This window comes from Bos indicus, chromosome X (assembly GCF_029378745.1).
Source record: "Bos indicus isolate NIAB-ARS_2022 breed Sahiwal x Tharparkar chromosome X, NIAB-ARS_B.indTharparkar_mat_pri_1.0, whole genome shotgun sequence".
NCBI lineage: Eukaryota > Metazoa > Chordata > Mammalia > Artiodactyla > Bovidae > Bos > Bos indicus.
Window position 1 is genome coordinate 39,254,206 of NC_091789.1, and position 27,841 is coordinate 39,282,046.

Below are 27,841 nucleotides of genomic sequence, written 5' to 3' on the forward strand. Positions count from 1 at the left end.
TGGAAGGGTAAGCTTTTATTACTCCAGGAGAACTTGGATTCCACCAATGCCTCGCTTATGTGGGGCCTGTAGTGTGACTCATGACTGCAGACACAGAAGCATCTGGAGCCTCTGCTACAGCCCTGGGCTGCTCTCAGAGACACTCAGTGACACGAACCCTGGCTTGCTCCGAAAACTCGGAGTCCCCTTGTCTTTTTTCTTCCTCTCTGCCTGGCTCCCAACTTCCTGCCTTCTTGGGGCTTCTCACTGTCTGGGTAACACAAAGGTGTGTGCCAAGCCAAACCTGGAGTGGGGGGGGCATGACCCCTCTGCCACAAGCTGTGCCCGGGGGTGAAGCCTGTGGCCTGGAGAGCCTAGCCTGGCTCAGTGACTGTCCGCAGCACTGAGAGGTGGCCTGGGTAGCGGACCAGCTCCTGGTCCCCCGGGGCAGCCTGCAGACACTGGCCTGGCGGGAAGAGCTGTGGGACTCCCCAGGGCCTCTTGGAACCCCCACTTCCAGCTTGTGGATTAAACCACGGGCCAGCCACACCTGTGTCTTTTCCCAGTTACAAGGCTGGGAGGGGCCCCGCCTCGATGGCTCTGTGCCCTGTAGCCCTTAGCTACAGATGCCCTGCCCAACTGGCAGTGCCCACTCCTGGCTCCTCCTTGGCCCCTCCAGGGCCGGCGGCTTTCTGCTTCCACAGATGCTGGAGCGAGGGCAGGTCATGGAGATGTCCCTGCCCTACTCAGGGCGGGGGGCTCCAAGCCTGGCCCATGCCCACACCCCACAAGTGCCAGGGCCACCACACACCCTCCTCCAGGCAGATGGAGTCCCCCCACCCCCAATGCCCATGGGCTGCCAAGGGGTTGAGGGCCATGAGAACTTCCGACCATGAGAACTTGGACTTCCAGGTTTGGGGATCGGCCCAGGCGGGCGGTTCAGCTCCGAAACTCGTCTCTCTCTTCGGGCCCCTGCCTGTCCTGAAGGTCCTGGCCCGAGTCTGCACAGTGGGTAGGAAATGCCAGTCAGTTAGCCGACAGTGGGGCTGCCCTACCCCCTCGCTCCCAGGGCGCTCTCTGGACTTAGTGGTTTCCATTCCTCAGCAGCACTTCTTTGAATGGAACCTGCCCAGCAGGGGCTTCATATGTTTTGGAAGCATGGGCACAGGCAATCCCAGACTATGGGGAGGGGGAGTGTTGGCAGGACAGGGAAGTAGGACAGGACAGGACTGGGCTGTGCCCAGAGCACATGATTTCTCAAAGGCCACTGTTCTCGGGGGGTACCTGGGAGAGAGCTGGACGAGAGCAGCTGCAGGCTGTCTAGGACCCCGTCCTCGTACAATGCCAGCTTCTGCAGCATCTTCCGTCGCGCCGGATTGATCACGATCTGCGGGGGTCGCGAGGACATGGAGCTGCCCAGGAGGGGTCCTGGGGTGGAGAGAGGACCCCCTGAGCCTCTGAGAACTCCCTGCTGACACTGCTGGCCTCGCGAGCCTTCCCCATCCCCAGCCTAGCTCCCTCCCTGCCCTCCCAAAGGACAGAGGTCCTGAGTGCTTTGTCTGTGGGCAAGGCCTGGAGCCCAATCATGGACTGGGCCTGCTTCACTCCTGGCCTGTCCTCAGCCAGCTGGGGGCATGGCCCGGCGAGACGAGATGGCCTGGGACAGTCCTTCTTTGGACCTTCCTGGGGTCAGGCGAGCAGCCCAACCCAAGACAGCAGCCCGCAACTTGCTAAGGACAGATGGAGCTTCATGGCGGGTCCTGGATCTCTCCTCCCAGAAGGCTGGGGTGGGGAGGATGGGGTTTGCCCGGAAAGGAGGCCTTTGGTCCCCTTGCTGGTACCTTCCACAGCTGTGGGCTGGAGACCCGGGCCGCTCCCACAGCTCGACTCTCGGGCGGCACCCCCTTGGGTGCAGGCAGCCTGCCCGAAGGGTGCTGGCACCCAGCTGGGGGCCCCTGGGCCCGCAGGGCAGCTGGGGCTCAGATGCCAGGAGTGCAGGGCAGCAGAGAGGTCAGACACGCTCTCGTCACTCTCCACGGGCTGGTTGGCACCTTTTTGTGGCCAGTCTGTAGCCTGGGCCTGGGCCCCCAAGGGCGCTGCCAGGGGCTGCCAGGGGCTGGCACGGCTCAGGGCGCTCCCGCTGGTGGACACGTAGGAGTTCTCTTGCGGGGAAGGGGGGCTGCGGCTGGCAGCCTCCAGCTCCAGGCATGGCCCTGCCACCACCACCTGCAGCTCCTCCAGTGTCTGGTACACCTGCAGGGAGGGACCGGGGCTCTCAGGGTGAGTGGCCCCATCCAGGTCCTCGCAGAGGGTAGGGAACCGCAGGGCAGCTCCGGGTCAGGGCCAGAGAAGAGAATCGTTGCCACTAAAGCTAAGGACCAAGAGCGGCTTCTCTTTGTCTTCGAGAAAGCAAACCTTGTTGCCTTGATGCCCTCAATGATGCTCCTTTCTTTTCTCAAGAGAGAGAAATGAGGGATGGGATGGGGAGGGACATGGGAGGGGGGTTCAGGATGGGGAACACATGTACACCCACGGCTGATTCATGTGAATGTATGGCAAAAACCACCACAATATTATAAAGTAATTAGCCTCCAATTAAAATAAATAAATAAATTAAAAAAAAAGAGAGACAAAGAGGTGGGACACAAAAAAGGCAGATGCAGTGGCGCCAGGCACCCAGAAGGGGGCGCAGTAAAAAGCCGATCGCCTCCCTCTCTGTACCGGCTGGGTTCAGTGGGCGCTCAAGCCGAACCAAAGGGCAGGTGAGCAACATGTGGAGACTGGCATCTCAAGCACTTCCCATACCCCCAGCTCACAGGACTACCTGGGTCATTGGGGGTCTCCTCTTGGCTCGGCGGTGCAGGCAGCAGCAAGCCAGCTGGCCCAGGGCCAGGCCCAGTTGTGGTGGGCACGGCCCTGGCCTGGGGTCCAGGTGCTTCTTGTAGATCTGGGCGGCGACTAGGGCGGCCCACGTGTCTGCGGCCGGCCCGCCTTGGACTGCGGTCTGAGTGCCCTTCAGGGTCACCCCGGCCTCTTCCGCCTCCTCTTCAACCAAGTCTTTCTGTGGGATATGCAACATGAGTCTGGCCCCCATGGGCTGTGCCTTGTGCTGCCATCCCCTGGCCCTCATCTGTGTATGCTCAGCGCTGACTTGGGCCCCCAGGATCCAGCCATGCGCCCAGCGCCTGGGCTGGCTTTCACAGAGCTGACTTCCTGAGAGAGGAGAGACGTCGACATGCTTCGAAAACCAGGGGAAACCGCGGCAGGGAGGCCCCCCCAGGGGTTTCGATGGGGGGGCCCAAGCAAGTGACACTTGGGCTCTGATAGAAAGACAGCAACTAGCCAGAGAGGGCGGGGCTCAGAAGGGAGAGCCCCATGGAGATGGGGGGGACAGGACCAGACAGGAAGGACCAGGAGCAGACCCTGGGGTCGGGGGGCGTGGCCTTTCAGGCAGAGGAACAGGGAACCGCCAGGTCTGGAGGACAGACAGCAAGCTGGCAACCATGTCAAGGGTCTGGGCCTTCATCCCAAGCACGGTGGGGGTAAAGGGGTTCCACTGCCTCCTCACAGTTCTAAAAGAGCTTTTTGGTGGTTGCCGAGAGAAGTCATGGCAGGGACCCTGTGGGGTCTGGCATGCTGCCCCACAGCGGTGCTGATGATGGGCCCAAGTGCAGATCTATTTGGTGCCTGGTTCTGGCAGAGACCCCTGGAGACCCGGGAATGGATGGAAACAGCCCTGAGCCCAGGCAACACACCAGCTTATACAGTGTGAAGGATCCTGCAGACTAAGCAAAGAGGAGCTGGATTTTGGGCTCTGGGTCAGTCCACGGAGGAGCAGACCTGCCCTGCAAAACCCAGGGAAGGCGTCTGGGGTGAGGGGGGACATGGTTCGATTTCAAACCATTGCCTCTCCCAGGTCCCCTGATTCTGTTTTCCACTGTGATTGGGCTGCACCCCCTCTCCCTGACCGCCCCCTGCACCGCCAAACCCAGGTGGGGTCTGGAAGGGCCCATGGCACTTGCCAGGGACAGAGAGGTTTGTCCCCGGCCAGGCAGATGCAGCTGTCTGGGGCCCTGCCTACTCTCAACGATGAGTCAGCAGAGGCCGGGCTGGCTCCTGTGGGGCCCCGCGTTCCGGATTGTTCCTCCCTCCCTCTCTCCCCACCTGCCTCAGGAGGAGGCTCACCAGATACTTGGGCTGGGCGCCATGCATCCTCACGGCCCTCTGGCCGGCCAGGGTCTCCAGCAGCACCTGCAGAGAGAGCAGGCTGCAGACTGGGGCCGCTGAGAACCTGCTCGTGGGACTCAGACTCGGGGGGTCTGGAGGGCCCACGTGGAGCAGAGGAATGGAAAATGACAGACATGTAGGTGCGGAGCCGTGCAGGGCACCTGAGCTGGGGAGGACAGGTCCCGGGATCTGAAGATGGTCAGGCCTGCTGGGAGATTCTCCAGGGGCTGCGGCCCCCCACCCCCAGGCCAGTCAAGGGCCCCGCAGCTCACCACGCCAAAGCTGAAGGTGTCGGTGTCTACGGCCAGCCTCCCGGTCTTCACGTACTCCTCGGGCAGGTAGGCCAGGGTGCCGCGCACTGTCCGAGTCCGGGCCACACTACTGCTCTGGCCGGGGTTGGCCCCTGTAAACCGGCTGAGACGGGCCAGGCCGAAGTCCCCCAGTTTGGGCATCAGTCTCTCATCCAGAAGGACATTGGAACTTGGGGATGGAAGGCGGTGGTGTCAGCCTGGCCCTAGCCCTCTCTGCGACTCATCACTCCGGCACCTACTGCCCCCTGCCTGGTTCTGAGACAATCAGACCGGAGCCACTGACGTGCACCTCAGTGGCGGATCGTGGCCCGTGCTCATGGTGTTCTGGCCACTTGGGGCTCCGAGCAAGTGGCCCCCAGAGCCCCGTCCTACAGTTGAGTCCCTGTTCACCAGTGGGACCCATCCTTGGCCTCCATGTCCACCCCTGGCCCACACTGGGTGCTCAGTGACTCTCAGACCCCAGCCCTGACGCCCCCTGTTCTCAGGAGGATCGCTCAGGGCCAGGCTCCTGGGGACTAGGCAGCAGGCACCCCCGGTCCCTGCTGGCGGGAGGTGTGGGAGCATCACCCCTTGCCATAGGGCTCCTGCCACCCTCAAAGGCCCCCAGGGGCTGGCCGTGTCCCCGCCTCACCTCTTGACATCTCCATGGATGAGGCTGGGGCTATCTTGATGTAAGAACTGAATTGCCCGGGCCGTGCCCAGAAGGATGTCCAGTCGCTGAGGCCAGGAGAGAGGGGGCCAGGCCTGTGTCTGGAGGGGCACAAGGAAGAAAGGGGAGACCACAGAGCCACCATCTTTGATGCCCATCCATGCTTCCCCTGAGCGCTGAAGTGCCAGGTCAGAGATGCTCCTGTCCTGGGCTTGGTCAGCCCTTGCGTCCTGCGGGCGCCTCTCTAGACGGGGCTTAGGGGCTGTCCGTTGCCTCCTGCCCTCTGGACAATGCTGCCAAGATCCTTCCACTACTCTGTTTGCCCAGGGGAGCAGATGGGGCCCCTTTCAGAGGCCCCACGAGCTTGGCTTCCGAGCATGGAGAGTCCCCGATCACTGAGGCTAAGGCCCCGTGTCCCATTCGGACCAGGTGCCAAGCGTGATACAGTGTGCCAGGCCAGGCCAGGCAAGGCTTACCTGGACATGGAGGCGGTCTTCCAGGGAGCCATTGGGCAGGAAGCCATAGACAAGGCAGTAGAAGCCACTCTGAGCACAGTAGCCGGCAAAGTCCACGATGTTGGGGTGACGAAACCTACTTGAAACAGTGGAGTCTCAGCGCTCTGCTCCCAGCATCCAGCATGCCTTCCATCTGGCCATTGCGGGGGGGCGGTGTGGGGTGTGGACGGTCCCTAACCAGGTTCCCTGGCTCGCCTGGGCCTGGCAGGCTGCAGACCAAGGGGGAGCCAGGTCCCCGGACATGTGGTCCTGGCGGGGCCCTGCCCCTGCCTGCAGGCTCACCGCGACAGCTGCTGCACTTCAGTCTGGAAGCTCTGCTTCACTGTGGTCCACTCCAGGTCGGCCTCCTGCAGCCCTCGGGGAGAATGAGGCAGGGGGGACTGGCAGTGTGAGACTCCTGTGGCCCAGACTTCATGTCCCTCCCTGCCCCGCCACCTGTTCTGGGCCCAGAAGGAGCATGGGCCTGGGGGCCCTGGACTGTGAAATCGGAGGGCTGAAAGAACCCTGTGGGGTCGTGAAGGGGGTGGGGGAGGACCACAAAAGCCCAAGTCTGGGATCAGCCCTTGAGGGCCCTGGCGAGGATGCTGCACAGACCTCCTTGAGCCTCTTCACAGCATAGACGGTGTTCCTCATCACCGCCCGGTACACACAGCCAAAGCCGCCCTCCCCGATCTTGAGCTCCTCTGAGAAGTCGTGGGTACCCTGGCAAATCTCATGGAGGGGCCAGCAGAATGAAGAAGAGGGGGCCCCTGGCAGGAGGGACATGGGGCTCTCCGGGCTGGGCTGTGGGAAGAGACCCTGTGTCAGGTGAGGTCCCATGTCCTCCCCTCTGCCTCAGCTCACCCTTGCTGGGCTGCCTAGGGTGGCCCAGGGGACCAAAGGCAGCTGTCACTGCTTGCTGGCGTCAAACCTCTGGGTGGGGGGCAGGACCCACCTACCTTGGTAGATGAGGGGGCTGGAGATGGCAATGGTGGCTGGTGGGCAGCTGGGCTTGGTCCAGGGCAGAGCTCGGGGTCAGAGTGAGTCTGAGAGCCTGGAAAAGCTTCGTAAAGACACCAGTGAAAGGCAGCCAGAGGCCAGTGGCAGGATCTATCGGGGTGGCCAGGAGCAAGGGGGTCCTTTCCTGACGTTCATCAGGCCAACCCCCACGAACCCTCCCAGACCGGGTTGTCTTACCTGGGGAGAGGAAGGTGGAGGCCAGAGACGGCAACTTCCGGTGGCCAGGAACCGCAGCCTCGGAGGGTGCGGAGATGCTGCTGGGTGTCAGGGAGGTGGTGCTTGGGGGCAGAAGGGGGGCGGGAGGGTGCCCTGGGAGGCCGGAGAAAGAAAGGACGTTAGGCCCAGGCTGGAGGGAGGAGCTCCGAGGTAAGCCCTGGGCGGCCCCTGTCCCAGGGTCCGGGGGGTTCCGGGGGTCTCCAGGGCCGCGCTCACAAGCAGTGATGATATCCCGCGCCCGCAGCAGCTGCAGGTGCGTGAGGATGCGCACGAGATCGGCCACGCGGGCGTTGCGGTTGATCCACGGCCACAGGACGCTGGCTGTGCGCTGCCCGGAGCGCTCGCACAGCCGCAGCTCGGTCTGGTCGCGGACGATCAGGGCGGCTGCGGGTCAGGGGGCGTCAGGCCGCGGTGTCCAGGCCCCGCGCGGCTCCCCGGCCCGTCCCGCCCCGCCCCTGTCGGCCTGCGGCCACCCACCGAACTGGCACCAGTCGGCGGGCTCCAGGGCGTCCATCACTTTGTAGAAGCGGCACATGACCCAGGGAGGCACCTCGTACAAGAAGTGCTGGGCGCCGGGGACGGCAGGGTCTCCCGGGCCCGGCCCCCCGGCCATGGCCACCGCCGCCGTCGCCGGGCCGGGGCCTCTCCGGGCCGCGGCGGGCGCGGGCCTCGGCCGGCCGGGTCCGCGAACACTGACTCACTTCCCCTTTAAGGCGGCCTCGTGCGACGCCCGGCGGGCCGGAAGGGGCGGCACCCGGGGCCGTCACCGCCTCGCCCGCCGCCGCCGCCGCCGCCGCCGCCGCCGCCGCCAGCCCCGGCCACACGGGGGCGCCGCGCGCGGTCACGCCTCCCGGAGGCAGCTCCCCGGGCCCGGCGAGGCGGACTGGTGAGCTTCCAGGAGGAGGAGGAGGGCTCCAAGGGCTGCAGGAGAGCGCTTCTCGGCTCCAGGGACGATGGGCACAGCGAAGGCCTTCCAGAAAGGGTTAGAAGCGGGGCTTCGGAGAGCCGCTGGCTGGTCCTCTTTAGGTTTCCGTTTCGTGGGGAAAGCGGTGGAGAGGGGTCAAGACATCCAGGCGGGACAAGGTCAGATGTGGGTCACACCAGGGCTCCCGGCTGACTCTCTGCAGCTGGCTTGAGGCTGGGGGCAGGAAGAATGATCTGGAAGCTCGCAGCATCTCCACCCACCTCCTGGGCCTGGATCCCATCTTTTCTTGGCCCTCCGGGAACCTGCTCCAGCGGTGGTTAGGTCTTTGCAGCATCTGCCCTCTTCTTCGCTGGCTCCTTCCGCTAGCACAGAAAATGTGTTTATTACGTCTCTTAGAGACAGACCTTCGCTCCGGCTGCCCTCCTCCCTCTTGTCACGCTTGAGGATGGCAGGCTCTGGCGGCTCCCACCCCTTTCTCTGCAGCTCACAGAGCACCGTACTTGGCCTGTCTGGCGTCTCCCCACAGGCCTCCAGCATGCCTCCATCATTCGCAGTAGCAGCCACAGTAGCAGCCACCAGGAAACTGTTACCTCTCTGAACGTCTCTGGAGTTCCTCTCTTCCCCACGGGGCTCTGACCTAGATGAACCTAAACGAACGTGCTTCCCTGCCTCCTCTGGCTCAGGGGTCTTCCTTAGGCACAAAGCACTCCACACCAGTTTTCCTGCTTAAGACCTTCCCGGGGTTCCCGAAGCCCTCAGAAGGATTGCAGCTTTTCAGCATGGCTTCTGACGTTGTCACCATGTGGCCCTTTCCTGCCCACCTGTCTCGCTCTTGGCACTTGGCAGCGGCCTTAACCCAGCCACAACTCCTTGGGGGTCCAAGAACGTGCCAGGGCTCCCACCCCCACGGGTTTGCACCTGCAACTCCGTCCAGCAGATACCCTGGTAGCTGGAAGCTGGCCTGGAGTCCCCTGGTGCGTCCTTCTTTAGCTTCAGCACTCATCTGTTTACCCCACACCCCTCCCCGCCCCCCGCCAAGCAGCCAGGGCGCCTTCCTCTTCTGTTTTTTTCCAGCTAGATGCCAGCTTGAAAGGCAGGTCTTCGCCAGCCCCTTGTCCACTTGATCCTGACCCCTGAGGGCTGCCACCCTCCTCACCTGCAGGCTGTCCATCCAGAGACTTCAAGAGTGGTTTGCAGAAACCAGGTTGGCCCAAGACACACCTCTGTGGCGGCCTCTTCCCAGAAGCTGCAGCCACTCCACAAGAGGAGGCCGGCCACACCCTGAGCCCCAGTGGCTTCCATAGGGACAGCTCTTACCGAGACTCCCAAGCTGAGGAGGGAACTAGTGGGCACACACATACTAAGTGAACTGGGACTTGGTCCCACTTCCAATTCTGCTGGACTGCAGCTCCCGGGACAGCCCTGGCACCTCAGGGATGCTCAGGATACACACACGCCATGAATGTCAACCCTCTGTTTTATCATTTAAGGCCAGGATGTTCGAGTGCACCTCCAAGTAGCTGTGTTCACATACATGTACCTGTGATGCTGAACTCTGAGCAGTTCTTTTCACCTCCAAGCCATCGGCAGCCTGATGAAAGACAGCTGTAGGGGAACCATGAGCTCCCGAGAGCACTCCACCTCATCGGAAGCCGGTGGGACGGGGGCAGCGTGTCCTCTGAGCTGGGAGCAGGTCAGCAGAGACCTTGGAAGGGTCTCAGGCGGGAGGCACCGGAGGAGTCAGAGCTAGGGGGTTTCCAAAAGCCCCTCAGCCCATCAGGGACAGCCAGGATGCTGCCCTGCAGAAGGCCCTTCCCACCTGCCGGCTCAGAGCTCCCCTCTGGGCAGGCGGACCCCAAGGCAGGCCGGTGCAGGGTGCCGGCCAGGGCTCTGTCCTCCCCAGGGCGCCCAGAAAGCGGCTGGCTTCTGTGTGTTCCCAGGAAGTGCCCCACCTTGCTGTCCTGGGAGCTGTCTTGATAATGAAAGCCCAGACCTGGAGTCACTTTCACAGAGAGATTTATCGAGAATGCTAACAGCACAGGATACAGTACTTCCCAACAAAAGGTGCGAACGCGTCACTTAGAAAGGCATGCTGAGTATTCTTGGCTTTCACACGTATTAAAAAACTTACAAAAATAAAATAAAACTGCGTGCTGCCCATCTTTTCAAATAGTAAAAGAACCTTATGAAAAAATCACTTGGTTTTACAACAAAAGACACAAACGGACATTTTTATGTAAATTTATAAGGCAAACTCTTTATATAATAAATAGGTTACAGGGATTCAGTGGGGGGTGTTTTTGAAACGTATACAGGTACATTCAGACAGGTTTACTGAAATGGTACAAATTTCCTTAATAAATTGCCTTTTGTTTTTAAATATATCAGTGCTTTCAGTCATTTGGCTATACACAAAGAACCTTTTTTTGAACACTACAAAAAAGCAATCAATATTTTTTGTTTTTAAAACGACCTACTTAAGTTTTCTAAAGTAATTGTCCCAAAACACAAAAACTGAAGGTGAATGCGATAGAGGGCTTTTGGAGATCATCTCCAGCCAAGTCTGTCCTGGGTGACTCCCCGCACCCCACACACACTTTTCCAGCCCTTTTCCTCCTGGGCTGGAGCCAGCTCCCTCTGCACAGGGTGACCAGGGTCCCTGCGACTCAGGAGGGGGCGGTGACCCTGCTTGGTTCTTCTCGCTCCTAAGCCCCATTCCCAAATGGTCAGCACTGTCCTCGAAGAGGGGGCGACCCCGGGTGCTAAGGGAGCACATGGCCACCCCTGTTTTGTCAGTCCTCAATAGTGTCTGGGAGGTAACGGCTACTCAAGAGGATAGGGTTTTGCCATGAAACGAGAAGGGGGGTGGTTTCTCACATCCAAATTTTACTGGGGATCAGATGACAGCCAAGGGCATGCACCACCCCCCGACCCCACCATCATCTCCTCATCCAGGAAAGTGGGGAATCCAGAGGTTATGTTAGTGTCGTGCACTGTGGGGCGGGGTGGATTTGATGATGGTATCCCGAACGGTAATGCCCCCCCCCCCCCCCGAATCATAATGCCCTGTCCACACAAGCCTGACCTGTGGCCACAGTGGAGGTCTCCAAGGAGATGCCCACCCTCTGGCCGAGCCTTGCCCCGCAGGCCCACCCCGACCTTCTCCCGCCGAGATGTGGCTGGCTCCCCTTGCAGGAACGTCAACCTTGTCTGTCCTTAAAAAAATAATCCTGATGCTACTAATCTGGGAGTGGACCAAAACCTGGTTTTGCTCTGACTTCACAAATGGCAGCATGTCAGCTATTTACTTTGTCAGCTCTAGGTGTCACTTCTTTGGGTGGCTTCTGGCTGATCTGGGCAGGGGGTCCTGTCTTTGGCTCTCCCCCTCCTGGGGCAAGAGGACAGCCCCTCTCCTTCTGGTTACCATCCCCTCCCTCCAAATTCTTTTGTTGGTAAAGAAAAGGTGTCTAGAAGCATTTGTCTCTGGAACAATTACTTTAAACATGGTTACAATACAGACTTCAGTTCAAACACAGAAGAGATTTACTTCGCAAAATTCCCTTCACCCACCGAAAATTACACAAATAGAAGCCTCAACACCACAGTTAAGAGGACCAGTAGAGAGAAGCTCATGTTTGGAACACAAAAGGAGAACTCAAAACCAAACCAAACCCAAACAGAAACAACCCCAGAGAGACGAGGGGAGGGTGGAGGAAGGGAGGAGCGCAAACACAGCACACGGTACAGTGTCCGGGTACAGGAGCCCCGTGCGAGGAGAGGGCTCGGCACACCGAGTAACAGTCCTGATGATATTTGGTCATATATTCATCAACTACTGACTCTGGAGTGGCTGTTATTGAAGCAGTGACAATTTAAACGGAAAAGGAGGCCTTGGGAGCAAGGGAAGGAGCAGGTTTTGAGTTCTGCAAGCCTTTGCCATGCCACCGTCCAGCAACCCAGGAACAGTGCACTGGGTGGGCCCTGCTGCCTGGGGCAGGCCGGGTGAGAGGTCACCGGCTGAGGCTAATTCGGTGCCGCCTTCAGATCTCGGGCAGAACTGGACACGCGCCAACACCCATCTGCAAGAGGCTGGACAGCAGTGGTCGCAGCGGCTTCCTCTGCCCGCCCTGGCCCAGGCTGGATAGGAGAAGAGGCAGGGACCCACCACTAATACTGAACTGAGGGTGGGGCCCAGCCCCCAGGCCCAGGTCCTCCCAGGGGCCTGAGTGGTGCCTGGCCACCTGAAGGGCCTCTAAGGGTTTCTTTTGGACGTAGGCCTCAGAAGTAATAACGCGGGGAGGGAAGCTTTTGGCCCTGGTGATTATAATGCTCTCTGCTTTGGAAGAACAAGTTTCTGGATATTATTCTTATTTTTTTTGGTGTTTTTACTTACTTAAAAAATGATCAAAAAGAACTTACGGCTAAACTCTCTAGCAGATATTGCTCAGTAAGAATTACAAAAGCAAATGCAATTACTCGTAGGATTGGGGCAGTGGGGGAAGAGGAAGGAACGTTTCTGGAGTCTTCGCTACCTCCTGGAGGGGACCCGCTGGACCGCATGTGTGGTTCTGGGGTCCCTGATGTTCTACCTGGTACGGTTCACACTTCCTGAATTGAGACACAGCCTTTCGTCTCCCCTGCGGCCCCCAGACTTGGCAGAGACAGGCCCTACCAGTGGGGAGGCTTGCTGCCTGTCTGCACACTATCACTCTGGGTCACTGGAGGGTGTCGGGGGGGCAGGTCACCCCCATGAACGCCAGCTGCCCCACCCAGAGATCAAAGGGGCCCAGGCAGTGCCAACTACATTCTGGGCTTCACCAGAGCCAGGGAGCATGCTTGCATCCACCCACTGAAACGAACTGTCCTGCCTACACCAGCGCCCTGGGGCCCCACTCACAAGCTTGGGAGAAACAGTGCGAAACCCAGGAGCTGCCTCCTTCGCTCGGCACTGGGAAGCCCTTGAAAGAAGCGAGGAAAGACCACGGTTCTGCTTGGACACGAGTGACCAGCAGACGGATTTGTCAGGTTTTTTTTTTTGTTGTTTGTTTTCTTCGTTTGTGTTTTTTTTTTTCTTTTTTTTTGGTTTTTTAAAATTTCCCCTTGTCCTATGCTATGGTTATCAGAAATATTGTAATTAAGCAACAGGTATAATTTTAACAGGTCTTTGTGTGTGTGTGTGTGTGTGTGTGTGTGTGGAGCCACAAGCAAAATGAGTTTATAACTGTGCAATATACATATATATATATATAAAAATTCAACTGCTTTGTGTGTCTAGTCAGTGTATTTAAATAAAAGGGACAGGAGAGGGAAAAGCAAAACTAAAGAGCAAAACAAAAGCCCAGGAGAGAAAAGACCAAGCAGGTCTATGCGTATAGTCTAGAAGATACTGGATATAATCCGGGTCACCAGGAAGAACAGCTTTGTCACTTGACACACAGACACTGTGGGGAGAGGGACTATCAGTGGGCAGGAGCCAAACCTCGTGGCCTTTTCCCCTCACCGCTGAGCAGGACTCAAGGAGACAGGTGACCGAGGGGGTGGCCGGCAGAACCAAGGCAAGTTTCCCCAATGTTTGGAAACCCCCAGCTGAAGCCCCTTCCATGAGGGTTCTCTCCCCTGCCCTCCCTTGGCCCCAGGCCCCAAATGAGCGCAGAGCCAGGGACTGTCCTCAGGGGCATGCCACACCACAGGTAGACGCTGTGGAGGAGACATCACTTTCTCCTGCTTAGTGGCCTGGGCCCTAATTCGAACCAATTCTTCCTGACACCTCGGCATTTGGGGTAGGCTCGCTGGAGATGACAGAGGAGGAACAGGTGAAGTCAGGTAGTGAGGAGGTTGCGTGCCTTCACAATTCTCTGCTGAGCGCCCCCCTTTCCCATCCGGAGCTGGGCTCCTGTAGCTTCGAGACAGGCAGGTCTCCCTGCAGGGACCGCTACCCGAGAGCCAGAGAAAGAGACAGAGAGATAGACTCTCCAGTGACCCAAGGGCTCCAAGGCGCAGACCCAGCAGTTTCAGGCTGGATTCCCCTTCACCTGCAGCACTGGCCACACAGCAGGCCAGGCTCCAAGTCCTCTTAGATCAGCCTTTTTTGAGCAAAAGCTTGCTCTTATTCACTCAGAAAATCAGGATGTAGTTTCTTGCTCAAGGTTTCCTAGGTCTTCCTTCTGCAATGTTGACAAGGGGCTTCAGTGTTCCCTTTTTTTCCCCTTGAACATGGAACTTTTAGACCCTGGGTGAGGCAGTATCCTAGTGAGCTCTGATAATTCCGCTATGTTTTCTAAAGATTGATACAGATTCAAAAAGAGAAAGAAGCAAAAACACTCAACAAACTCCTCCAGTAGAGCAGAGCGCTGAGATAGGGCCCTTGCAGAGAGCAACTGAGAGCCGGAACACGTGGCGGGGCTGTCGGGCTCGAGAGCGGGGATTCCACTACGAGCCTGGCAACATGCCTGTGCCCCTAGCCCTCCCCAGGCACTGGCCAGTACTCAGGGGGTCAGTAGGCTGATGCCCACAGGGCTCTAGAGAGAACTCACTTCCCCGAGGTCTGGATGGTCTGGGCCACCCACATAGGCAACTCACATCAGAAAAACAATTTGGGGCCATGAACCCGCTAGAAATGGCTGCGCTGAGCTAGGGCTGATGCCTGTGACCTCCCCTGGCCTTGTTGGGCCTGGTAGGAACACTCTGGAGAGGAGGCACAGAGCTCAACTGCCAGGCTCCACGAGATCCAGGCTGCCATACCTGGTGGCTTCCCTTTACACCCTCTGTTCCCTCCTGGGCTCACGCCGCTTGTTAGAAGTTACTTCAAATTCAGAGGTCCTGTCAGCTAAGGAAACTGCTCTTCCACCAAAGATAGCAGCGTGCTTGTGGCTATTAAGTACCCTCCTTCATGATGGCCGTCACGGCAATGACAGGCAGGGAGGCAGGTGACAACCTGGTGCTGTTTCATGTCCCACCGCCACTGCTCGTGGCCTCTAGGCTGGCATACCACCACTGAGCAGACTGCTGCTAGCAATGGCATGGGGGCTCAGGAGAGAAGTCAGGTGCTGGCTGTGGCCGGCATGCCCAGGCCACCACTGTGGCTTCCACTGTCCAGGGAGCTGAGGGGAGTGGTGGGGGGGAGCAGGGCATTTCTGGGGGTCTCCTGTGCCTTTCGATAGGGACTACGGTGCAGAAGGGACATGTACTGGACCTTGCTGTGGCCCAGGGGCCACGCCTCACTGTGGTGTCAACGCCAGCAACGACACGGGTTAGGACAGCCAAGTGACAGGCACAGGGCAAGGAGACCCAATGTGACAGACCTAGTCCCTTGGGTATCTGAAAGCTGTCTTATCAATTCCTGCCTTCTGGACACAGTCTATAAGGGATGCCCCCTGAATCTTCGCGGTCTTCAAGTACACACAGAATCAACATCATACTCCCCAACTGGGCCGGACATAGCTGGTGAGAATTCCAAGGCTAGGCCTGCCCTCCAACCTTCTGTCCACCTGTCTCCAGGACAAAGTGGTACAGGACCATCAGCGCCCCTGCCCAAAGGTGACTCGCTCATAATGCCTGTATCTGGGGGAGAGGGAATGTGGATCAAAGGGGGAGAAAACCCTAAGGTGCCACCTATAGCCTTGAAACTCTAGGGGCGGGAGCTGCGGAGCAAGGGGCCTGCAGGTCAGGCTGGGCAGAAAGGAAACGCCACTTGAGATTCGGTGTTCTCGACCACCACATCGGTCAGCCCCAAAATCAACTGTTACAGGTCAAAGGGGGGCATGGCAGGCCCAGCTCTCCTTGGCCCAGGACCAGATGGTGCCAAGCTGCTGGAGAGGTCAGCTTTGGAGACTGGTTCCAGGAGCCACGTTTTATGGATTTGGTTTAATTAATGCCTCAAAACCTGACCCAGGAAACCAGATGGCACCTCCATGACAAATGGGCTGGAGAGCGGGCTCATGTGGACAGGGGTCCTCTGAGAGTGCCAGGAGCCTTTTGTCCTTGGAGGAAGAGGGACCCCAACGAACATGCCCCCTCTTCCAACTCCCATCCCTTCCTGGGGGAGGACTCAGAAGTGAAGCCCAGCAGGTGGACAGCAGAGTGGGTTTGGTTGGGGGACTTGCTTTTGCAGCATCAAGAAATGGATACAAAAATGCTAGAAAGGGCAGCTACAACTCCACAAACAGAACAGGGCAAACTCCCTTGCTTTTAACCGTTCTGGGAGAGAGAGACACAGTTTCATTTTTTTTTTTCTGAAGCTACTGATTGGAACTGTCAACTAGGGGTCCTGATCACTAAAGGACTGGCAAGGAAGTGCTAGATGGTTTCTAAGATGTTTCACTCCTTCATGGTTACACTGCAGTGAGGAAAGCTGGGGGATAGTAACTGAAATACACGAGACAACACGCACTTGACAGTTCATGGCAGCAGCTCACATGGGACGTGCTTGTGGGTGTTTCTGGAAGCATAAGACTGCTGTCTCGTTTGCTACTTTGATAAGGTACTTCTCAGTTGGACAGATTTAGATATAAGAGACATCTCTGTAAACACAGAAAAGGATATACCAATATGATGAAGATATGCAGCTAGATAAGGACTTCCTGAACAGAGGGTAAAAGCACGGGGTCTCGAATTGAAACTGACAAATGAACACCCCGCAACAAGCCCAAGCCTCGATGCCCCAACACCACAGCCCCTGGTGCTGATGGGGAAAAGCGTGAAGTACCAACCCCTTCCACCAGCCTCCAGCAAGCAAAGGCCGCACAGGGCCCAGCAGAGGAGAACTACTGCTCAGAGGAGTGGCAGGGGATATCTGCACTCATTTTGCCTGCTGCCCGGCCCAACTAACCCGCCCTAGCCGGGTCCTGCACAGGCCAAGGTCAGGGCTTGGCCACTCCGTGACACTGGCAGGCCACAGCGGGTCTCTGTGCTGCCCTTGGCTCTGCAATCCCAATCTTGGTCCACTTCTCCTACCCACTGCCGTTGAGTGGGAAGGCTGAGGAGACCTGGGATCCAGGGTCTGACCGAAGGAGGAGACTCCTGGGAGAGCAAGATCTTGCCTCTCCCATGCCCCTCAGAGAGGCTGGGGTACTAGAGCTGGGTGGATTCAGCGGAGTCTGGGGCTTCCTCAGGGCTCAGAAATGGGTGGCAGGGGGAGCTGGGCTGGACGGCGGGAAGGCCAAGGGTGGGGGAGTTCTGGGGGCCTGAGCTGACCAGTGTCGGCTCGAAGTACGGTCGGGCACTGCGGCTGCCTGGAACAGAAGGGAGCAGTGAGGACGAGGGAGGAAGGGGAGAAATGAAAAGGCTGAAATGAAAGGAGACAGAAACCAAAGGAGAGGAGAGAAATCAATCAGGAAGTCCTTATAAATTGCAGCAAACACTTAGAGTTTCGGAGCTTCGTGGGAACCCTATGTGCTGAGCCCACTTGAAAACAAGCGCAGGTATATACAGATCCAGGTAGTTGTCAACACCATCACGTCTAGTGGCCTGAGGGACAAAGGGTCGCCAAGTCAAGCCCGCTAGGTTGCTCGCAGAGCAGGTTTGTTTTGAAGTGGGAACATGAAGACTCAATAGTGCAAATAGTTCTAAGCTGTCCCTAAAGGAGTTGAGAATTGGAAAAGTTTTGGAAGAACATTTCCTCTGCCTTCCCCCTGGCCCCTGGCCCCATCTACTAAGGCTCGAACTAGTGGCCACAACTGCTCTGAGCAGCTAGGGATGCCTTCCGCCTGGCCTGCGGCACTCCGCTGGCTGCAGCCTGGGCCAGCCTGCTGGGGCCTCGGCCCATGGCCTTGGTGGCCTCTGTCTAGTGCTACCCGCTGGAGGCCGGCCCTGGGCCAATGTCGCCTCTGGCGCAGGCCAGTCGACACCCAGGGGGGCTCAAAGGATGCCTCCCTCCTAGCTGGGCCAGAACCGGGGCCAACAGGTGCTATGTCCCCATCCTGTGAAATGTCCTGGTCGATCTGGGGTTGGGGGTGGTGGGAAGCCGTCTGTGTGCCCCCATGTGTGGGATCACACGGGCTGGAGCCACTGGCCGTCTCCACCATCTCTAAAGGATCCAACTGTCTCTCTTGCCTCGGACCTCCTGGTCCCGACGTGGGTGGGCATAAGGGGGACTGGAGGGTGGGGTGGTGGAGCTCGAGGCTGGGCAGGGTGTGGGGGGAGAGGAGAGCTGAGACTGGGGTACCGATGGCCCCCAAACCAGGAGTGTCTTCTCAAGTGCTCTCTGTCCCTAGTGACCACGTGGGGGGGACTGGGTGGGAGGGAGGTGCAGGCACACCCTAAGAAGCCTGGGCAACAGCTTGTCTGGTCAGTAGTATCTGCAGCAAGCCTTGTTGAAGGAGCCTAGTTTAGAAAAGTGCAAAGCTACTTCTGGCCCTGGTTAGGTCTTCAACCTGACTGTGCTTGTCGATAAGAAAAAAACATCCCCAATGCTCCAACTACTCCCACCCTGAAGCCACGAAACTCTAAGTTTACTGAAAGAAAAAAAAATATTTTTTATTTCAGTTAATCGGGAAGCTTTGTCAGAGCCCTACCCATAAGGAGAAGAGACAACAGCTGCCTTTATTCTTGTTGGTTTGCTTTGCAATCCGCTCTGCGTAAAGTCAGCTAACTCTCTCGGTCACGGGCGTCCGGCTGTCCACAGGCTCCTCTCTGTTTGGCCTTGGCATGGAGGATGAGACAATGTCTTTGCGCTCTCCCTCCCCTCGGTGTTTGTACTTTTCTGTGGCCGGGGCCGCGGTGGCGAGCGCGGGCTGAGTCTTAGCAGGCTCCTTGGGGCAGCCATCGCTCTCCAGCGAGCCTGCTCTCGGCATCTTCTCCTCTTTGCAGACGCTGCTGCTCAAGTCCTGGGGCTCAGGGGGGCTGGCAGGGTCCTCGGAGCTCTGGGGCTCGGGCGGGGGTGGGGGCGGGGGCAGGAGCAGCGGCGCGGGGGCCTTCGGGGGCTCCACGTGGTGGTGGTGGTGGTGGTGCTCCTTCTTGGGGGGCGAGGAGGCGCTGCCGCTGCGCCCCTTGGGACTGCTCTCCTTGCTTTTCCGCCCTGGGCTCTTGCAGGTCTTCAGTCCCTTCCCACTCTTCTCGCCGAGCGTGGACACCAGCAGGGGCTTCACTACCTCCTTCACCTCAATGCTCACCGTCTCCCGGGTCTTGCGCTTCTTGATGGGGAGCACGGTCTCCTGAACAGACCGGATAGATGACTCCTTCACGGCTTTCTTTTTGGCCTCGGCAGTGGCGGCAGCAACCACACTGCCCGGCTTTCGGCCTCGTTTCTTGGGAATGGCCTGGGGGTCGGCCTCCGCTTTTCGCTTCCGGCCGGGGCGCTTGATGACCATGACCTGGGCTGAGGTGGTGGCCCCACCCCCTTCTGCCTTGCTGCCCGGCGCAGCTTGGAAAGGCATCTTGACGAGTAGCTTTCCAGGACTTTTCTCCAGAACCCTTTTCACTTGCACACCCTCTGACGCAGCTGCCTTGGGTCTCGTGGTGCCACTCCCTTTGGGGCGTCCCCGACCTCTGCCAGTTCCTGGAGCTTTGGGAGATTTGGGCTTCTTAGGTGGTTTCTGTTCTCGCCGGGAGGGGCTCCCTCTCCCGGTTACCGTGAAGTCAAAATCATTAGGGTCCAGGGAGGTGTCGCCTACCTTTTCGAAGTACGCAATCAACTCCACTTTAGAGCGAAAGGCTTTTCCCTGGGGACTGTGGGAACAAGCGGAGACACACAAAGAATGGTTAGAAGCTTCCAGAGCAATGCTGGAGGTGAGGCACAGGAGAAGGTGGGTGGTGAACCCTCTGACAGGAGGTGTTCTGCAACTGACATGCCCGATGATACAGCTCACCAAGAGGGACATTTAAGAGAAGTTGAGATGAGCTAAAACTAGGGAGCTGTGGTCCCACTTATACAGGAAGCAATCAGGTCGCCCAACAGCCATAGATGCCCATGTGGCCTGCTGTTACCTGGATGCCCCCGAGAGTTGCACTCCTCAGCCCCCTAAAGGGGTCTGGCCCAGGGACCCTGTCTACCTGCCAGACTGAACTCTCCAGGAATCAGTTTCCTCATTTGCCAGCAGGATGATGCTTTGCTCACCTTTATGTGAGTTACTGGAATTAAATGAGACTGTCTACGAGTGACTTTTCAAAACGGCTAACCTGTCTGGAATCATCTAAGGGGAACAAGTGAAATAAACGTAGTCACACTCATCCTCTAAAGATCTGGCTAGGAAGTGACTCTGTTTTAACAGGTAACACCTGACCACCAGCCCACAGCTGGACAAAGGCCAGAGGGACAGTGGGAAAGGCACTCTGAGCCCATCTGGGGCTCTCTCTAGGCTGTATCGGACAGCCGCCCTTTCCCAGCACGTCTCACACAACAGACTGAACCCTATGAATTCGTATTTCTCAGGGCTCATGAAGTATTGGCACAGAAGGACTCTCCCACAAAGAGGTTCCCAGGCTCTGAGGACAGCCCCTCTGCTGGCAACTCTGCGTCCCCAGTGCTATTCCTCCTCCAGACAAGGCCCTGATGGACATCTCCCTCAGGGCAGTGACCTCCCCAGGTGGCCATTCCAAGCATACCTGATCTCACCCACCAGCAGTGGTCACTACTGAAGACCCGACCGGAAGAGGGGTTATGCACACACACTTTCTTGATCCATGAGCCGCAAGGAGCTAATGCTCCAAGGGGTCCCCATCAGTTTCTTAGCGATGGTCCCTGACTCCCCCACCCCCTGCCACCACTAGCCTTCCCTGCTCTGGAGAGACAGGAATCACCCTTACTTACTTGATCAAGTACACATCATACTTCCCAGCGGAGCGGCCAGATTTCCTTTGCTTAAGCTTTCGGGTCCAACCTTCCGGCAGAGTGGGGTCATCGTACATGGGGCCCCGATCACGAATGATGGAGCGCCGCTGCTTGGGGGATGCAGAAGCTTCTGGCACGGCTGGGGCCGAGCCTGACCCTTCTGAGGTCTCTGCTTTGCCGGCCTCTGCTGGCTCGGCAGAGTGGTGGGCTGCTGGCTGCAGGGGCTCATGCTTGCCCTCTTTGTCTTCTTTCTTATCCTTCTTCACCTTTTTGAACTTCAAAGGTTTGTCCTTCAGGCCCTGGAGATCCTGCTCTTCGGACTTTTCTTCCCTGAGTGTTAAACAAGGATGTCAGTATCACAGGGAACAAACTTTGTGAAGAAAAAAGTGGGCGCTGGCAGGTCTGGGGTGCCCCAACACAGGCAGGGCCCCAGGAGAGGGGCTGTCCTGCCAGCATCCCCCAGATTGAAATGCCCTTCCCCTTCACAGATGACTTGAGAGCCCAGGGCTGCTGACAGTGATGGCCCGCAGCACCCTACCGACACTGTGGTCACCCTGAAGCCCATCCCTAGCAGGCTTGCCCAGATGGCTTCTCGGTGTTACGAGCTAGGGCCTCTGGGTTGGACGGATGATGAGAGGCTCTCTCATCTTCTGGAGAGGGACCTACTCACCAAAATGGAAGGGGCTCCTCTTCCCCAGGGCCTAGCATGAGTGTTACTCTAAGCTTTTGTGTTTGGGGTTTTCTCAAACGGGTGTTCAATGAAAACCGCACAGTACACCTTGGTGATGGGAAGAGCCTAACACTGCCACTGGGGACGTGGTGCCGAGTGCAGTGCTGAGGAAAAACCTGCAGATTTGGAGTAAGCCACCCCAAGCCCAAATCATGATTTTTTTTTGCCATTTCCAAACATGGATCTGCACAAGTGACTTCAACATTCTGTGCCTCAGTCTCCTCATCTTGACAATGGGTACCAACAGCCTAGACAGAGAAGAGTCACAAAGGCACTGTCTAAACAGTGCGATGGGGCAGCCAGACACTACTGCCCAGGGTTCTCATGTGAGAAGAGGAGGAGTTCCCTGCTGGGGGAGTCTTTCTCACCAGACTCTCCTGACAATGCGGGGCTTTGGCACTGGGACGTGCCCAATTCCAGGGCGGGCGCCTCCCCATTCCTCCATGCTGACAGACCAGCTCCTCCCCTATGTGTGGGTCCCACCAGGTAGGGCCCCCTCCTTATCTCCTTGGACAATGGTTACTGTGAGGCTCCAGACTCTGGGATTAGAGTCTGGCCATGCTGCTCTCGTGGCTGGGCCAACAGGGTGAGAGCATCACCTGGGCCAGGGAGGCCCAGAAACCAGAACTGTGGGCTCAGAGCAGGTCACCTGCAAAGCCCTCTCTTAGAAGCTCACCCAGGAAAAGAGCCAGACTGGTCTGTATTCCAGATCTGAGCCCCAGAGCCCCCAGGGCCCGTGACGCTCACAACAGCCTACCCCAAGTGACTTCCCTTGCTGGCCACGCCCTGGAGACCACCACCAAGGCACCATGGCCTGCCCTGGCCACAAGACTCGAATGACATGGCTCAGTCCCCAAAGGTGAGTTTGCATCAGGAACTCACAGGTTGGGCCTGGGGAGACGGGGCGTGGAAAGGGCACATCCCACCCTCCTACCTATCCTGGCTATCTCCAGCAGAGTTCGAGGGTAAGCCCAGGCTTAGCTCTGTGTCGGAAACCCAGACAGTCCCGGGCCACAGCAAAACGCGGCCCTGATGGCCAAGTCTGGCTTCTTCAGAGCCCTCATGTGCGTTTGTGGATACTGTAACTACGGTGAGCTTCGGCATGAACTACGCACCCCAGGAATGCTCCTTAGGTACCAGCAAGGGTGTCAATGCCGTCTAGGGCCAGCCCTTCTAGAAATCTATGAAGAAGACATACCCACAGAAACACAAAACAACATTGTGCATTTGAGCATGATGCTATTGGCGATAGCATTCTTTTTAGTGGCCCAAGACTGTGGCCAAGCCAGACAGCCACCACCTGAGACCTACTGGGCCAACACTGACACGTGCGCACCATGGAGAGCCAGGTAGCCTGAACCCCAGGGTGGGACCCCCAGGAAGGGGTCCATGTAGGCCACCCTCCAGGGGAGAAACGGAGGACACTTCAGGAAGCAGAGGGCAGAAATGCACAGAACTAGTCCAGCACGGGGTAGGTGGGACTGAGGTGAGTAATGGCACAGAGCCAGAACTCGCCAGGTGTGTGGACCAGAATTTCATTTTCTGAATCACGTAAAAGTTGACATAACCAAAAAGAAAATCAAGACAGAAGGGAAGAGACTAGAACACACCTAGCATCCATGGAGGGGAAGGAGGCTGGCTCAGGTCCTAGGGCAGCCTGTGCTGGGGAAAGTGAAGGTCCAAAAGCATGAACTGCTTAGATTTCAGAGAAGAAAAGAACCCGCTTGGCGATGTCGGGGGAAAAGGAGGGAAAGACAGAAAGTGAGGGAGGGTCTCAAGGATCTTATGGGGAAGAAGGTTCTGGGCAGCAGGGAGGCCTCAAGCGGGGGTGGGTCATGGAGCTGTGTTGGGTTTGATTCTGGGTGTGATGGGATTCCTTCAGCTGCAATGTGGAGAGTGACCTGCGGGAGACCCCAGAGGGCAGCAGGTGGCCTGGGGGACTCTGAGGCCTGCTGGACTCCACACCACAGCAGCCTTGCAGAAGCATCACCTTGATGATCTGGGGCAGGGAATGGCAATTCCTCAGGGAGCAATGCCCAGGGCAGGGCAGACTGCTCCAGGGGCTCTTGAGGCACAGTCCCAGGTGAGGGTAGTGGGGACTCGGGACGTGACCAGGAGGTGGAGCAACACAGCTGGCCAGTGTGGGGACAAGTGCCACCAACTGAGGACAGGGAAACCTGGGCCAGCAGCAGGGTGGAGCGACAGCCAGCCCTGTGAGGAGGAACTGCAGGAGCAGCTAACACCGCATTATAAGCAGTCTCCACCTCAACACAAAGGAACAACTAAAAAGAAGCTCAAGGAGGGGAGAAGAGAATTCTTTGGCTACCAAGTGGGGAGACGCCTGTGCCCAGACTGCAACTTGGCCTACACGAATTGTGTGGGCTTTGAAAGATTTTTATTACAATCACATAGACATAACATAAAACCTGCCCTTTCACCTAAGTGATCGATAAATGAGTTTTTAATAGCACCAAAGATGGGAATAAGACAGCCTTTAACTATCTATGACATCCTGGCTCTTTCAAATTGAAATTACTTGAAGCCGCTATGAAAATATGGTGATTTTCAATTCTGTGGACTGATGGGCACAGAGGTGGTTTGGTACTTTGATTTTCTGACTGCTACTGAAATCAAATAAAAGCCCACAAAGAAGCCCGGAAGTCATTCTGCTGGGTGTGAAGTGGAGGCAAAAAGGGTGCCAAACAGGTAATCCAAGTGAGTTACCCCTGGCTCAGTTGCCTGCTCGGTGGCAGGGTAACCTCAAGGAGGGAGGCCAGGCAAATACTCGAGGCTCCCCAGCAGGAGGGTTACAGGGTTTGTTAAAACACAGTTTCAAAGAAACCAAACAGCCCTCTCTTCATCCCCCCTTTTGTCAGACTGTGTATCTCTGTGTGCATGCGTGCGCACACACACACTGCCCCGGAGAGGACCATGAGAACTGAGTACCTAGTTCTTAAGTTAATCCATTTGAGACTTGCGGGTATCCACCTGATCAACTCTTCAGTGTTACAGGTCAAAAGAAAAGCAGAGATAACCAGACAAGGTCACCTGTCTGAGGTCACATCTGAGATGACATGTGCTCGTCGATGGCCCTTGCCTGAAGCCAGCCTCAGTTCTGGGTGGGGACACCAGGGTAGAACCAGACTCACTCTCTAGGCTTCAAGCGCTCCCCGTTTGGGGAAGTGGATGAGGGGAGGCAGCCAAGGGTGACCCTGTCCTCTGTCCCAGGCACAGAGGAAGGCCAGACACAGCAGGTCTTCAGGGCTGACGACGAGTGCTCTGGGCAGGGCAGACCAGGTGGGCCTGGTTGACCCCAGCAACAGCTCTAACGCCCCTCCCTGGAGGAATGAATGAGTTGGGGTAAGCCTCGTGTGTCACCCTGGCTCTCGACTTCTGAGAGGCCTTTCCTGATCCCCGCACTGCCCCAGAGAGCACACATGTCCTCTTTCCTGTCATCCCCTCCCTCAGGAACCGTGTCCAAGGGACGATGACACCCTCTGCCCATCAGCTTCAAGGAGGCAGCCAGGACATGCCGACTATGGGTGCCTGGGCCCTGGGGTTGGCAGAAGAGGGTGCCGGAGCGGCCACTGAGGGCCCAGGAAAGCCAAGAATGATGCCTACAGCGACAGAGAGTGTGTGGCCACAGAGGATGGTCATGCTGGGGGTGCAGGTCCATGGATCGGCTCCCTGCAGTGAGGCAGAGAAACCTGCAGAGACTCCTCTGGCTGAAACTACCAAAATTGCCGGACTGAACAACTTCCAGAAGATGCTATAGAAGACAGTGCTTACAAAGGTTGACCGATACTCACAAACTGGCCAGAGACTAAGGAATACGCAAGCTAAAGAGACCAGGAAGGGAGGGAGGGAGTCCTGTTTGGCGAGGACTCCAGCAGGCACCCTACGGCCGACCAGCAGAGGAGCCAGAGACAGGGAAAAGCGGTGACAGCAGCGTCTCCTGAGGCCTGAGGAAAGGCCTGGAAACAGAGGGGCATTCCACGTAGCGGCAGGCGTGGACTCTTCATAATGGGCTGCAGCTTGGGCAGAAAAAGGGCCAGTGACTGAAGACATGGGCCACCCAGGAGTGCCACGCCAGCCTGGACTGGCTCACTCATCTGAAGGCAGCTAGGGAGGTGATGCTGAAGTCCTTGAGGGCTCCAACTGCCCCAAATGGATGCTCGGAGCCGAGTCAGCCTTCAGGCCTCAGGAGGGTGATGGCATGCCTGCTTGGGGCGCAGGGGCAGCATGTCTGCAGAGGCAGAGGTGATGGCAACATGACCGGAAACTGTGCTGCCCGACACCAAGATTTCAAAGCTGTTTCACCCAAGCTGTCTCACAATTAAAGAGGATGCCTTTACTTCATGTGAATATATTAAGAAAAAAGGCTAGAAACCTTGCAGAAGTGCCTTGTTTTAGTGGCTCAAAGCACTGCAACGTTTTCAATAGCATTATGCTCTAGATGGTACAGCTACAAGTGTGAAAGAAAGTGTTGACATGTTTCCCTGTGTTTAAAAAAAAAAAAATCACTGCCAAAGGCAGCCTTGCCCAGGACCCAGCTTTTAATATCAACAGACAAACTAACCTGTGCAATGCAGGGAAGGAGGCACCAATCTGGGGGTCATGGCAAAAACCAGTCAGCTGATGTTGATGCCACTTGCAAATGCCAACAGAGCCTTCACTGAGCCCTGGTGCTTCTTTAACCACAATGGTTACTGGTTTTGTGAGCTCTGATTACCAAATCACACAGGTCTCTCATGGTCTACCCCGATCCAGTTTTTCCCATAACAACTTCTGTTTTTCAATGTGTGATTAGCAAAACACATGATTTGGGGAGGAAATGACATATCACATTGAAGCAGAAAAACTACACAAATCTTAAACGTCTACAAAGACTGAGAGAAGACTCTTGTGTAAATAAAATCATTTGCTAATTACGCTCATGAAACAAAAAACATTACATCAAATCCTTGCTTTGATCTAGCAAAGGAAAAAGAGTTGCAGGAATCTTGACTTCAGTCCAAATCACTGTATCCCAAGGGGTCTGATGGCGAGAACTGACTGTATTTTCCTAATGAAAGGAACCTCCAGTAATCATGCGGGAGGCAGCCTTGGGATGCAGTACCAGGCACTCTTTGGATCCAAGGCTCCTGTGAATTTCAGGGGTGTGATCGCTGACATCTGGCACTTGCACTAATCAGACTATGGACACTCAGGTGGGACTACTCAACCCCCAAGGATTTCAGATTAAAGACAGACAGACCACAAAACCAGGTGAAGGCTGCAGCTGAAAAGGTATTCTTCCCTTGAAGTGGAATCAGGCTCCCCCAGAGTGAGCTCTAGGACACTTCCAGAGCCCCAGTGACATCCTGACGTTTCCTAATTTCAGTCATGCTTGCATCAGGCCCATGTTGGAGATGCGTGTCTCAGCACCTTTCATTTCCAGTCAGCCACCCCGTGGAGTCCGGTCAGGAGTCCAAGCATCACTACGCAGCCACGAACCGGAAGGATGAGGGGGTGGCTACTTCCCCATGTCAATAGTCTGGGATGCGAGGTGAGAACAGGCCTCCCGGCAGAGGCTGCTTCTGTCCCAAAGAGTCACTCCTTGGGGCTTCCAATTCTTTCTCCCTCCAGTACAAGCTGCAGCATCTCAGAATCCAGGAGGCTTCTCTGCATGAATCATCAAGGCAGTAGCACTGTGAGTCGCCAGCTTTGGCCCCTTTAAAGATCTGAGAGCAATCAAACTGGAACTGCAAGATGGTCTCAGGGGTCTCTGCAGAGCAGGAGGAGGGACGGGGTTCTGCTTGAAGGTTTCAACAGTGGAACCTAAAGTTTAGTGGCCCTCTTCTGAACTCAGTGTATTTTTTAATACCCCAGTTTTTAGAAGATGCAAGAAACTATGCTTTGAAAAGCTGTACAAAACACAGTTCATGCTGCCCAAAGATAGAACCCTCCCCAAATGAAGGCAGTCAGTGCCATACAGTAAGTCTCCTTGTCACAGTACGAAACCACTACATGTGGGAAAGATAAGCAAGTTTGAAAACACACTGCCACTGTGGAGAACAGTCAGGCAGTTAGTTCCTCAAAAAGGTAAACGTGGAGTTCCCATGTGACCCAGAGATTCCACTCCAAGGTATGGACCCTGGAGAGTTGAGAACAGGGACTCAAACAAGAGTCCATGGATGACGATGTTCCTAACAGCACACATCACAGCAGCCAGAAGGTCCCAAGAAGGACTTGGCACTCTGACTGCCAAGAGCCAGAGTTCAATCCCTGATCAGGAAACAAAGATTCCACAAGCCCCATGGTGGCCAAAACGGGAAAAAAAAAAAAAAAGGAAACTCTTACACCTGGTACAGCATGGATGGATCGTGAACTGAAGATGTTAATGCCAAGTGAAGTAAGCCAGACACAAAAGGACAAATATTATGAGATTTCATGTATATGAAATATCCAGAAATAGGAAAATCCAGAGACTGCAAGTAGGATATTCACTACCAGGGGCCAGAGGTAGTAGGTAGTAGAGAATG

At 56.8% G+C, this 27,841-nt stretch overlaps 2 protein-coding genes and 1 long non-coding RNA gene across 4 annotated transcripts; 1 reads left to right on the forward strand and 2 right to left on the reverse strand.

Annotated features, from left to right (window-relative positions):
* Nucleotides 1-7,594, reverse strand: IRAK1 (interleukin 1 receptor associated kinase 1). Of its 2 annotated transcripts, none has more exons than XM_070785398.1 (14): nt 7,374-7,594; nt 7,113-7,280; nt 6,858-6,989; nt 6,620-6,723; nt 6,276-6,464; nt 5,964-6,028; nt 5,643-5,757; nt 5,149-5,267; nt 4,479-4,686; nt 4,165-4,230; nt 2,804-3,040; nt 1,821-2,232; nt 1,264-1,366; nt 1-980 (listed from the first exon to the last, which is right to left on the reverse strand). In XM_070785398.1, the coding sequence occupies exons 1-14, from the start codon at nt 7,507-7,509 to the stop codon at nt 722-724; spliced, it is 2,313 nt and encodes a 770-aa protein (XP_070641499.1). In that variant the 5' UTR covers nt 7,510-7,594; the 3' UTR covers nt 1-721. The 2 variants fall into 2 exon arrangements, with proteins under 2 accessions (XP_070641499.1, XP_070641500.1); XM_070785399.1 differs by having other exon boundaries at nt 1,264-1,407.
* Nucleotides 6,985-10,874, forward strand: LOC139181724 (uncharacterized). The gene is made up of 3 exons (XR_011565483.1): nt 6,985-7,046; nt 9,312-9,514; nt 9,762-10,874. It is a non-coding gene; the product is annotated as an uncharacterized lncRNA (long non-coding RNA).
* MECP2 (methyl-CpG binding protein 2) lies at nt 9,821-20,917 on the reverse strand. The gene is made up of 2 exons (XM_019955750.2): nt 20,567-20,917; nt 9,821-19,485 (listed from the first exon to the last, which is right to left on the reverse strand). The coding sequence occupies exons 1-2, from the start codon at nt 20,662-20,664 to the stop codon at nt 18,402-18,404; spliced, it is 1,182 nt and encodes a 393-aa protein (XP_019811309.1). The 5' UTR covers nt 20,665-20,917; the 3' UTR covers nt 9,821-18,401.
* Between the last annotated feature and the right edge of the window lie 6,924 nt (nt 20,918-27,841).

Coding starts and splice junctions, on each gene's coding strand:
- IRAK1 (XM_070785398.1), bottom strand. CDS start 7,509: ATGGCCGGGGGGCCGGGCCCGGGAGACCCTGCCGTCCCCGGCGCCCAG. Junction 4,687..5,148: donor ATCCATGGAGATGTCAAGAG/GTGAGGCGGGGA, acceptor TCCATCCCCAAG/TTCCAATGTCCTTCTGGATG. Junction 2,233..2,803: donor GGAGACCCCCAATGACCCAG/GTAGTCCTGTGA, acceptor CCCTCCCTGCAG/GTGTACCAGACACTGGAGGA.
- MECP2 (XM_019955750.2), bottom strand. CDS start 20,664: ATGTACGATGACCCCACTCTGCCGGAAGGTTGGACCCGAAAGCTTAAG. Junction 19,486..20,566: donor TATGATGTGTACTTGATCAA/GTAAGTAAGGGT, acceptor TTGTTCCCACAG/TCCCCAGGGAAAAGCCTTTC.